The sequence below is a fragment of the Macrosteles quadrilineatus genome, unplaced genomic scaffold, assembly GCF_028750875.1.
Source record: "Macrosteles quadrilineatus isolate MER2022 unplaced genomic scaffold, UCM_ALF_1.0 Scaffold_3__2_contigs__length_128488019, whole genome shotgun sequence".
Lineage (NCBI taxonomy): Eukaryota > Metazoa > Arthropoda > Insecta > Hemiptera > Cicadellidae > Macrosteles > Macrosteles quadrilineatus.
The window spans coordinates 18,614,666-18,626,934 of NW_026542596.1; the positions used below are offsets into that span (position 1 = coordinate 18,614,666).

At 35.1% G+C, this 12,269-nt stretch overlaps 1 protein-coding gene across 1 annotated transcript in view; it reads left to right on the forward strand.

The window, feature by feature from the left end:
• The window catches only part of LOC128990507 (phospholipase D1-like), a 47,668-nt gene that overhangs the window by 24,639 nt on the left and 10,760 nt on the right, over window positions 1-12,269 (forward strand). Inside the window, exons 10-17 of the mRNA XM_054412882.1 lie at window positions 1,067-1,180; window positions 2,203-2,342; window positions 4,003-4,173; window positions 5,230-5,380; window positions 7,090-7,238; window positions 8,484-8,629; window positions 9,112-9,230; window positions 11,248-11,367. Coding sequence (XP_054268857.1) covers window positions 1,067-1,180; window positions 2,203-2,342; window positions 4,003-4,173; window positions 5,230-5,380; window positions 7,090-7,238; window positions 8,484-8,629; window positions 9,112-9,230; window positions 11,248-11,367 — 1,110 coding nt within the window. The remainder of the gene's footprint in view (window positions 1-1,066; window positions 1,181-2,202; window positions 2,343-4,002; window positions 4,174-5,229; window positions 5,381-7,089; window positions 7,239-8,483; window positions 8,630-9,111; window positions 9,231-11,247; window positions 11,368-12,269) is intronic.

The following is a 12,269-nucleotide window of genomic DNA, read 5'->3' on the forward strand; positions in this document are numbered from 1 at the left end:
AAAAATGAACGACCTGATTGACCTATATGAACGAAAATCAAAATGTCAACAGTTGCATAGATAATTTAGAGATATGACACAAATGGAATAAAGGTAACAAAATGAACAATTGTTATTAGACTTTCAATATTTACGATATTTTTGTACTTTCAGATAAAAGTTTGATAAAAAATTAAAGTCTATATGAAATTCTACGAAAATGCTACGACAAACTAAAACAACAGAGTCATCAGACAGTCAACGTGGGTGACTGTTTGGTTCAAACTCTTACTACTGACTGGCTAAGCATGCAAAATGACTTGTTGACAATTTCTCAATTTTCGTGTCAATTAAGTTTTATTCCTTTTTTTAAACTGACTAGGTCAGCAATTCAGATAATCATCATGTGGATAGTCGGCGCTCTACTGGTTAGATTTGTATCCTTTCCTTTATGCTTGGTGTTTTATCAATTTTATGATGCAATCAATATTTTAACTTTCTCTAACAATCCTATTAAATTACTTAAAATGATTCAAAATACCTGCATATAGTAATCCTTTGATGCTTCCTGGCAACTAGTTTCGGTTCTTTATACGTGACACGAACAAGACACAAAAACATAAAATAAATATACGGTTACAACACGAAACATACAAAGAGACATTGACAAAACGAACTCGACCGGGCTAAAGTCTAGACCTAGTAGTTATTTAAAGTCTAGGTCCAGTTAGTTTTGTCAATGTCCCTTCGTATGTTTTGTGTTGTAACCGTATGTGTATTCTATGTTTTCATGTCTCGTCTATATGTTTTATTTGTTGAACTCTTTTGACGTCCTTCCAATGAAGTGGTCACCTTGACACCTTGGTTTCACAGAACCGAAACTAGTTGCCAGAAAGCATCAAAGGATTACTATATGCAGGTATTTTAAACCATTTCAAGTATAATACAGTAATCTGGAGGCTAAACAACTCATTTGAACTATAAATTTGATTTGAAAGAGCGTCACTTGGTTTTATATGTTTTTGTATAGGAAATAACGTTGTAAACACTTTATTATTTCTAACTTAAAATGCAATTTCTTTTCCAGTCTCAAGGTGTGAAAGTTTTTGTCTTGCTGTATAAAGAAGTGGAACTAGCACTTGGAATCAACAGTTACTACAGCAAACAAAGAATTGTGTCCAGCCATCCTGCCAATATAAAAGTGAGTATTTTCTTCGTGTTCTAGAATCTGCCAATATAAGAGTGAGTATTTTCTTCGTGTTTTAAAATCTTTTTTAAGAAAAAGAAAATTAAAGTTCATTAACATTTCTCTTATATACTTGTTTTTTTATTCATTTATTCAAAATTGCCTTGGTAGCTGTTGTGTTCGTGGGTTGAATGGACTTTGGAAGTGGACTGAATAAATACGAGAGTTTTACATGTTTATAACACGGCTACAAACAGGTGGTTAAGGTTTGACTTTTAGAGGTAGACTCGGCTGTTGAAGGGACGGACGGACATGGACGGTGGTGTGATCTAGGTGGAGAGGGGATCAGGTGATGTTTGTAGCCAATGCTGTTTATTGAAAATTATACGATGCATAGTGGCGTGATGTACAAGGAAATCATAGTTACTACGGATATTGATATTCTTACGATATATTACAGTAACCGTTGTAACGGATATTGAAAGTTGCTGGTTCCATTCAAGAACCAGTGTATTCTGGACCAAGATGTCATATTTGTCGTTTGGCTATCAATTAATGACGTTTTTTAACAAAAGGTCGACATTATGTACTCGTAACAAGACCAGAGCTTGGACCATTCCCTTACAACAAACGTTAAAAAATGATCACCAAACTAAACTAGGCTTTATAGTGGTATTTAATCTCAGATCCAACCATAGCGATAGGTGGTATGCAGCTTCACCATAACAAGTAAGGCTGGTTTGTGTAAGGCGGAAGTTGTCACTCCTCTGGCAGCGAAATTTGCTGCTTAAAACTCACAGGTGGTGGGGGAAATAAAGACCTTAGTGTTGAGGTTATGCTCTACTAATAGAAATATTTAATGACTGTATAGTTTTTCTAATTGAAATATGGACCCTATATGTTCTAAGTTATTGTGTAAAAACCATTGAACTATGTTCTTTCTAACAGAAAAACTAGCTACAGCTGGTCCGTATAGACGGGATGTTTACTTCAGCATCCAAAATCACTGATAATCGGTACTGTTAATTGTCATGCAGGTTCTCAGACACCCAGATCATGCCAAGGCTGGAGTGTTTCTGTGGGCTCATCATGAGAAGATAGTAGTTGTAGACCAGTCAGTCGCCTTCCTGGGTGGCATCGACCTCTGCTACGGCCGCTGGGACACCCACGAGCATCGGTGAGTGCTATGATGATATCTTATAGATGGTTGTGTGAAAAAAGATTTCCAGAAGTCTGGCTTCCACAATCACACTTAATATCATCGTAGTCTTTAGAGTGGGGAACCCCTGCAGTGATTGTCAGGGGAGGTGAATCAATGAATGGAATATGAACTGGGCGAGTTCTGCCGGTCGGATAAGATTCTGCCCAAGAGTGAGCCACACCTCTCATCCCGAGCGAGTACAGTTTGTCTAATAAGATTCTGTGATCCACCATAACGAAGGCTTTGCTAAGATAGAAGAAGATTCTAGCGACAGCCTTTCCTGAATCAAGGGATTGAGTCAAAGATGAGACTAGAAAGTGGATGGGATTGACTGTACTTCTATTACTTCTATTTTTTGTGAAGCCAAATTGATTCCGGGAAAGAATATCTATATTATTAAAAGAGATTTTAGGATTTTTGTGTGCAGCAAATCAACCCCTAAATATTTATACTTGTAGGCATATTGGGTATCAAGTTAATGCTCTAATCCTCTAGATGTGCCTTTTGTGGGTTTGTATGATATACCGTGAAAGCCCTATAGAATAGAATAGATTTATTGGTCATTCAGTAATTACACTATAATTACAATAGACTTCGTCAAGTTTAAACAATAAGTAGTCATAATACACAAGAGTCATAAATAATAATCTCTACCTAATTTAAAAATCACAGCCTCTTATATCTAAATCAAAAAATTAATTGATGTGGTATAATGGCCTACTTTGAAGCCAAACATATAATTTACTGTTAAATGAATTGTCAGAAATACTTTGAAGTTCCAAGGGCAGTTTGTTGAACAATTTGATTCCCAATGAGTTATGATAGTTATTAGTTAGACTTAACCTATTTTTTGGAATTTCCAGTTTGCATTTATTTCTAGTGTTGTGCTTATGAATTTCATTTCTTTTGACCAATAAATTAACATTCTTTTTTATCAAAATCAGAACCTCATAGATGTATAAATTTATCACTGTCAGAATCCCAGTTTGTAAAAATAATGGTCTACAGTGATCTAGGCTATCTGCACCTGATAAAATTCGGATAGCTTTTTTCTGTACTAAAAGAACATGTTCGATTCCAACACCATTACCCCACACTATAAGACCATACCTAAGCCAATTTTCAAAAAAGGCATAATATGACATTTTTAAGTACTTATCTGATACAAGTTTTTTTAGGTTTATCAGAAGGTAAATTACTCTGGACAATTGTTTACATACATTTTCAATATGAACTTTCCAAGAGAGCCTACTATCAATAGTTACTAGTATAGCACTAGTACTATAGGCTTTTAAAATTTCATAGTTTGTGCTGAATTCTGTTGTCAATCATCTGAACTTTTTCAAATTACTATAATATAATTGCACAATTTCCTCGTCACAGCTCTGTAGTTTCCGTTTATATTACGGCCGTTTCAGCATCAAAATGCCATCCTCAGATACATACATCCACCGGATTTGGCATCGTCAAACTTGATACACACACGTAACAAGATAACAAACATTTAAAACATAAAAAATGAAAGAAAGGCCTGTTGCGTACCGTTACTAATAAGTTATTAGTAATCTGGCCAAGGATGCTAAAAGTTAATAGCAATGACTCTTTTTTATCCTTAATATTCCTTCTCTGTGCTCAGATTGACAGACCTGGGAAGTGTGTCGTCTGCAGTGAGGAACGGACTACACAGGATATCCACGTCCAGTCACCAGTACAAGACCTCGGCCCCCACACTGCTACATCTAGCTAGGGTCACCAACTCACTTGGGGTGGGCCTCGCCACCGTGCCTGAGGTTCTTACTGACAATAGGTGAGGCTGACTTATTGAGAGTGAATTTTAACTTTAAAAATTATAGTAACAGGGTACAATAAAATCCCTCATATCCGACCATAACGGGACTGGGCCATGGTTGGAACGGCCAATAGGATGGATATCGAGTGGAGCAGATGGTTTGTGTATTAGTAAAATTCCAAGAAAATAAAAAATTACCCAAGAAATTAACGATAATGAAATAAACTATCTCGACCAAACTATTTCAAAAAACATAAACAAACATGATTTAAAAATTTACAGAATAGTTTATGTACATTGTCCATTAGCGTGATAACACAAGCAAAAATTTACGTACCCCAAAAAAAGAAAACATACCTCATTACCTTCCCTGTAGCAGCAAACCTAAGTACACTCATTAAAAATAATGTTATTTAAATAGGAAAGAAATCTGACAATTTTAAGGGAATATTTAGTAGCATCCAGCCAGGGAAATGTAAATTGGCTTAGTCTACAGGTTTTTAATTTTTTTTTATACCCCCGGCGGGAGTATTTTTTTTTCTTTCTAGAGTTTAAATGTTTTTTGGGGGGATTTTCTCTAGAATGTGTATGTTTTACAAAAGCTAAATTTGTGGCTAGCTTCAGGCAAGAACAAATTTAAAGTTCTTTAGAGAGGTTTACTCTTACAAGTGAGCGAGTTAGTGGTTTTTTTTTTTTTTTTTTAATAGATTGTTTTGTTTCATTTTTTGAGTTAAATCAATTTGATTTATTGTTTCACTGCTACAAAATAAATACAACATTCTATTTTACATTTCAGCACAACATTTATTTAATGTAACAACATTTATTTAATGTCGAGGAGTGTACTCAAACAAAATAATTAGAGTAAACAAAATAATTGGAATACTAATTCCCTGCAGATCGTTTATTAATAACACGTTTTTAAAGCTATTCAGAGTGAGTGGAAGTTGATGTGTCAAACCTTAACCACCTAACCTTGTAACAAGATTTCCCCATCATCAACAAAGAAAGCCTTTACACCCATTTACCTGTAATGTAAGCTGTATTGTGTATTGTGATGTTGTCCATGTCCAGCACAGAGCTACAGGATGTGCCCCTCACACCCACAGATGAGGTCGATGCTGAAGGTTTCCAAACAGCCAACGGCAACCTACTCAACCAACCATCACCTGAGAACATGAAGGCTGACACACCCGAGCTGGAGAGAAAGAATGTCTTTGACAGGGTCAGTCAAGTAAAAAGTTCTAACAGATCATTTTCGGGTGTATTTGAAATTATTTTAAATGTTTGTGCAGTTTTCTCTCCTCAATTCAGATTTCCTCAGTATATTTGGTGTGTGTAGATTAGACATACTTGGGGATAACGAATTCCCAATCATCATAACGGATCATTCTAACGATTAGCAATTTTCGTTAGTTTTTTCAGCTAACTTCTATCATATTCGTTAGTTTTTAAAAAGTACTGGAAATAATTTCTACTCAGTTAAATTCCAGCTCACGAATAGATAATAATATACTTGTCAGTAGTTTTGGAGTTGAAATAGCTAGATTTTTGGACGGTCGGAAGTACCTCAAATACAAGTTTTTTTACATGATCAGAGAGGGTTGTGTGCGACCGTAAGGGGTCAGCGCCCTTGTAGTGGGTGGGGAAAGGGAAAGTCTAGTTGCTTTCGTATGCAGTGGGCCCGGGGGGGGGGGGGGCAGTAGTGGCAGCCAGAGAGGTGGGAAGGGAGAATGTTTGGTGATTTGTCATCTCAAAACCTTGATTAATTTTCATTCTCTGACAAGTGTGAAGTCATTTTTTCTGTGGTAGGAACCTTAACCTGTGATGCTCAACTCCTGAATAACCGGGATACAGTAGGGTTGAGGCTTCCCAGATATGTAAAATCATGGTTAATCTGCAAAATACTATCGAATAAGAAAGTGTATGAAAATACAACACAGTATTAAATTATGAAAAATTAATTTTGAATTAAAACATAACTGAATGTTGTATTTGACAGGAATCACAATGATAACACACCTATTGAACACAATGACAATTCAAGTATTTGAACACAAAAAGATCTAGTCTTTAAGATGAAATCAAATATTTTTTTACAAGACACAAACTACCGTGAGTTAGTTTCTTTAAAATTAATCTATAACAAATTTCTGTTTTTCATCAAAGAAATGTTTTTTTTGTACTCATGTTTTGTAGTACAATTTTGACGCAAATTGGAGCATTGTACTGTATTGCAAATGGGGTAAGAGGTGGTTTATGACCTTGAGAGGGCCGGGGGGGGGGGGCTGACAATGATTTGTGGTTTGTTTACATCCTACTGCCCCTCCTTCCGAAAAAGAAACTGTTCCCATCAGTTACTTTTTACGGGACTAACTAATGACTTCTAACTAGTTAGAATTTTTTACTTACATTCGGAACTATGTATGAAGGTGGCTGGTTCGATCCTAAGAAAAGTCAGAAGATTTTTGATGGTTCTAAACTGGATCTGGGTGTTTTTTATCATTACGCTTTCAACAAATGGTCATGGCTAGAGAAACGTCTGATCTTCTTCTTAGTCAGTAACAAAGTGAGGCAGGTCAGCACACTCATTCATACTCATCTTGAAATTCACATCTAAATCTTGTTACTGTCACAAAAGTAATGATACTGATTGAGATATAGCTGGTTTAGTTGTCAATAGTTGTGTATTTTTGTCCTGGATGTTCAAATTCCTCCAGTCTCCAGTAGTAATTTTGTAAGTGACATCATGACTCGATGGTTCAGGGCCCAAAACTGTCCACTTATAACGGAAGATGTCCAGCAAAGCCTTATAAGCTCATGTATAAAGTAAAAAACAAAGATCTCTTGGACAAGAAGAACTTTCTTAATATTGGAAAACTTCCTCCATAATAAATGCCTTACTGTAATTAATTTGAGGCTGTTTTTGTACAGGTTAAAGATAATGTCAAATCACTGTTGAGCTTCGACAGTGAAAGTGAGAGTGAAGAAGAAAAAGATAAGGAGAAAGTTAATGAAGGTTCTCCTGATGTACCGGTGGAGGAGACTGCTCTTCCTGAAATTGTTGCCAACAGCGAAAATATGTAAGTAACCTTTCTTTTATCCTAAATTGTTTTTTATACATACTTTTATATGGAACAAGGAATGGTACATTAGATTAAAAAAGTGTACTTTATCAATAAATAACCCTTTGAGTGCCGTGGTATTTCGTTCCGAGACGGTCAATTGTCATAGCTTGAGTGCCGAGCGTCTTGTAATTTGACAGCTGAGGCTGTGCGAGAAATTCCAGCGTCCCGTAACAAAAAATATACTAATAGAAAAAACAATACAAAATTTCCATAGGCCTAAATAAATATTATATAATGTTTTTACCAAACACTAATTTTATTTGGAAAAATGGCCGGCATTCCTAACAGGAATACCATAAATGTGCCTGGAAAACCTCAAATAAAATAGCCTTCCCCCTCCCTCAGCACCCAAATTGATACAGTAGAACCTCGATAAAAACATTCTCATGGGGGTTATTTAATAAGACTTGTTTTCGAGGTTAACTTCATATTTTGCTTTGCACTACACAGCTTCCAATACTACCCTAGATATTTTGTATCTATATACTAATACAATAAGGGTTTTCTGTGTTACATCCCTTTTCCAGCTGTCCTATTTAACCAAATTTTACAATTGAGGTGTCGTTATAAAGCTTAAGATCTAGCACACCTGCAAATGGTGTTTAAAGAGGTTAGGATATTTCCTTTAGGGTCTGCCCCCCCCCCCCCCCCATCACGTCTAATTGATTTCTAGAATCCATTTTAAAAAATCCAGTCACGCTGACCATCTTTATTCACAACGGTTTGAATGTGAATTATAATTAGCCTATTCCTTCAGTTAAATGTTTGACGTTTGACCACAGTCAGATTGTAAACAAGAGACTAAACTGTTTATAAAAACGTATTTTAAATAGGCTACCTTTTTAACAACGGTGACTTGACTGTGGTAGGTAAATTACTATTTATAATGAAAAGGTAAATAAATATTTCACTGGATTCATTTTTTCTCAGAAACAAGTCTTGGACCCTTTTAAACTGTGCAATGTGTGCATGGGTCTCCCTTATACTTATTGACTATATTATATATATATATATATATCCAGGCATTACAACATTTTTCATATCTGTAATTAAAATGTCCATAGCTATATGAATATTAATTTTACTTTTAGCTTTTTGTTTGTATGGTTAAAAGAATTTTCTATTTGATGATAGAAGTTTAATGTAGGTTTGCACGAATATTAATATATAGAAATTTGTATCCAAACACAATTTGTGTAGATATTCTGGAGGTGAAGCTCAAGAGATTGTGGACACTAGTAAAAATTCAATGAAAGGCCTCTTTGGTAATGCCAAATATTGGATTGGTAAAGACTATACAAACTTCATTGTAAAAGATTTCAACAATCTGGACAGGCCTTATCAAGGTTAGTATTAAAGCACCACTCTATATATATATATATATATATATATATATATATATCTCATTCTAGATCTACTGAAAAAAGTCAATATTTATCATTCTAGAAGTCAACTCCCAGAAATACTCAATGCATTTACACTTATTCTGTAATTCTTCACGAGGTTATGAGTTTCATGAGCTTACTTATAGTATAGATTGTAATCGGCTAACTTATAGATTGTCACTAGTCACATCAGTCATCAGGTCTATTCTGAGAATGGTTGATCAAAATGGTGTCCTTGCTTCTTGATCCAGCCCTTCATTGGTGTCTTTGATTTTAAAACACAATCGGTGACATACAGAGTTTAATACACACTTAAGCATGCGGTCCGTCATAAAGACTCATTATTGACTCAAAGTTCTGGAAACTAACTTATTCAACTTTAAGAGGTTTTTGTTTTTTATCGTATGATAAATATTTTGTTCTACTTGTTGTGTTGTTGGTAGACCTGGTAGATAGGAGCCACACACCCCGCATGCCCTGGCACGATGTTGGGGCTATGGTACACGGAGCTGCCGCTAGAGATGTGGCGCGACACTTCATCATGCGATGGAACGCTGTCAAGGTATAGCTTCCATTAAACCCTTTTGTTTACAATAAGTTAAAAGTAGTTTAAAATTTAAATTGTCTACTCAATATTGTTTATTGGAAATAGTATAATATAGGCTAGGTACTGCTTACTTTCTTACTAGGACTCATTTTTATACTTGGAACCATTGGTTGAACACACCCCCTAATGGATTCGTCTGATAATTGTCTGGGTAGTGCTCTCCTCTAAATCAGAACGTTGCTGGTTTGATCCTTAGCAGGGATAATATTCAACTGAAATGCCCTTTGTCATTGGGATACTGAAGCTTGTAACAATTCATTATATTTCCACTGATATTTGTCCATAATCCAATGTTCACCATATGTTTTTTTTTTTTTATCTGTATGTCAATGTCAATGTAAATATTTATGCTCCCTTTTCCAAACCATGTGTAATAATTGTCCAAGCAGACCAATAGGTAATTAATATAATATAATGTAATATAGAAAACGTTTAAATAACCGAATTATGTAAATATGTGATAGCCTATAACCTTTTGTAACAAAATTGCTTCAAATTTAATATAATTTACTTAGATAACTTTTCCAAATTCAAAATTAGCTCTTTAGCAGATGTGCGTATGTGTGTGAACAGTGACCTAAAAGTCTACAGTGATATAGTTAGTATTGACATGTGATTTGAGTGCAGCAATATCCTAAACCTTCATCACCTTCCAAGAGAGCTGAACTACATACTAGCTAGTGTTAACATACTTAAAACTGGAATTTTTCGTTACATCAAAATTTTGTCCCTATACAAGTTTATTTAAACAATGTAGTGAAAATGTTATGAAAGAATATTCACAGGTCATATAATGTCCCTTTTATAAACATCAAGAATATTTTGATCTGTGAAGAAGACATCTAATTTGGGTGGGATCACTCCTGTAAAACCTTTCTTTATCTGGAAGCCATTAGATTTTTTTTGCCATAACCTTTTGAACTTTCATACTAAATTTTAACATCAAGAAACTGTTTGCAGCCTATTCCAGAACATTAATTTCACTAATTAGAAGAAGAATTTTTAATAATCTATTATTTCAAAACCAAATTTAAACTTTTAATCCTTATGTGAAGATAGCCTATCCAAAGATCAATTATTTCATCAATCACATAATTGAACACACACAATACATTCAACAACAGTCAACTTGATCTCAATTTTAAGTCATACAGTTATCTGCTACTGAGTATTTATTACAATCTATTATACTAGATATTTCATTCTCCTTATGAATTACCTAAATCACAAGATTAAATTCTGACGCCGCCCGATCACCCCAACCTGAGATTCAGAGCACATGTAACAAATCCCTGAGCCTAAATTAAAACATTGTATTCAGTGGTGTAACAGCCAGCCCTGCAGTACCCGCGATATGTGGGGGAGGGGGGCGAGGTTTATGGGCCCGCGAGGTTGAGATACCCTTTTCTGCTAAAACCGTTTGTAAAACCGGTCCTTTGTTCACGGATGTTTTTCTATCCTGTCCTGACAAATTTTTTAAAACACAATGTGTTGGTAGATACTTTTATTCTGCCAAATATACTGAAGTTTTATCTTATAAACCTAACAAAACTGTTAACGAAACGCCACCGCCCAACACGATCACCCGACGATGTGTATTATCCGTGGGGTTGTGTTGCTTCAGGCTAGGGACTCTGAGCCAGCCCCTCCCCCCTCCCACACTACCCGCTCTAGGTAACTCAGCTGACCGTAGATCACCTGATTTTAAGTTAAGAATGATTACAAGCTATCCAAGGTCAAAGTTAGGTATTATTAGTAAAACCTAGCTTTGCACCTTTCCCTTACAAAAAAAAAAAAAAAAAAAAAAAAAAAAAAAAAAAAAAAACAAGAAACATGACTATGGCTCTACAACAAAGTAGAATAAAATCTTAATGAAACAACAGAATTTGATGTGTATATTTCCAAAAATTGGAAAATATTTAGTTTTTCAATTACAGTTTGATTGGTTTAACTATATTATCTTTAATTCCAGCTGGAGAAGGCCAAGTTGAACCCAATGTACCCTAACCTGATACCAAAGACATACAGAGACGTAGAGCTGACTCCAATAATGCAGCTCCCCGATGTCAAACTGTACAGGGTGAAAGCTCAGGTGAGAGAAGATTTCCTTAGACATTGTTGGTGCAAAGCAAAATTTAAAACACATCATTGTATTATAGTCTGGGTAATGGTATTACCAATGAAAATTGACAACTTTTAATTTGTATCTATCTTCTATCAATTATTTAATTCCGTAAGCGAATCGGTCCCCACAATATCTCAAGCTAGGAAAAAGCAGTGGCGGCTCCAGGAATAATTTTTTAGGGAAGCCTGACAAAGGATCAAGAAAGGGTTTGTTGGGGGACAAAAGGTTTGAAGGGCTTTCCCTCTTCAATTTTAAAATATATTTTAAAATTTGAATGCAAAATAATGAGTATGAATGCTTTTCCTATATTTTCATATGATTAAATTTCTATATTCATCCATAATTTTGAAATTTCTACCAAAATGTTGGGTAGGCCCGAGCTTACCTGGCCTGCCCTCTGGAGCCACCCCTGGAAAAAAGGTAGCATAACTGTTGAGGATTAATTTCAAAGCTTATGGTCCAAGGACAGTGGGAACAATATCAGAATTGTCAAAAATTACCCCTGCTCTGCCTCACATGCTGTCGAAGATCCATTCATTTTCTAATCCAAGTACTGCTACAGTGTTTTCTATATGCTGTTTTAAATATACCAGCTGATGTAAACATTGCGTATTTGTATGTTTATTGATTTTAGTCTTCTGTTTTTAGGTTAGAATGGTAATGCAGTGTTGAAATGTATCGTGTTAGAGGAAGACCGTGACTAAATTTGTCAAATAGTGTGTTTTTAATTTTAACTTGTACACGTAACCAAAAATATGGACCCCTAGTTTCATATTACTTGTAATAATTTATTTATTTGTAAATACCTGTTTATGGTAATCCATGGATTGCACATAAAAACTAGTTTTGCCACAAAAAAGTGCCATATT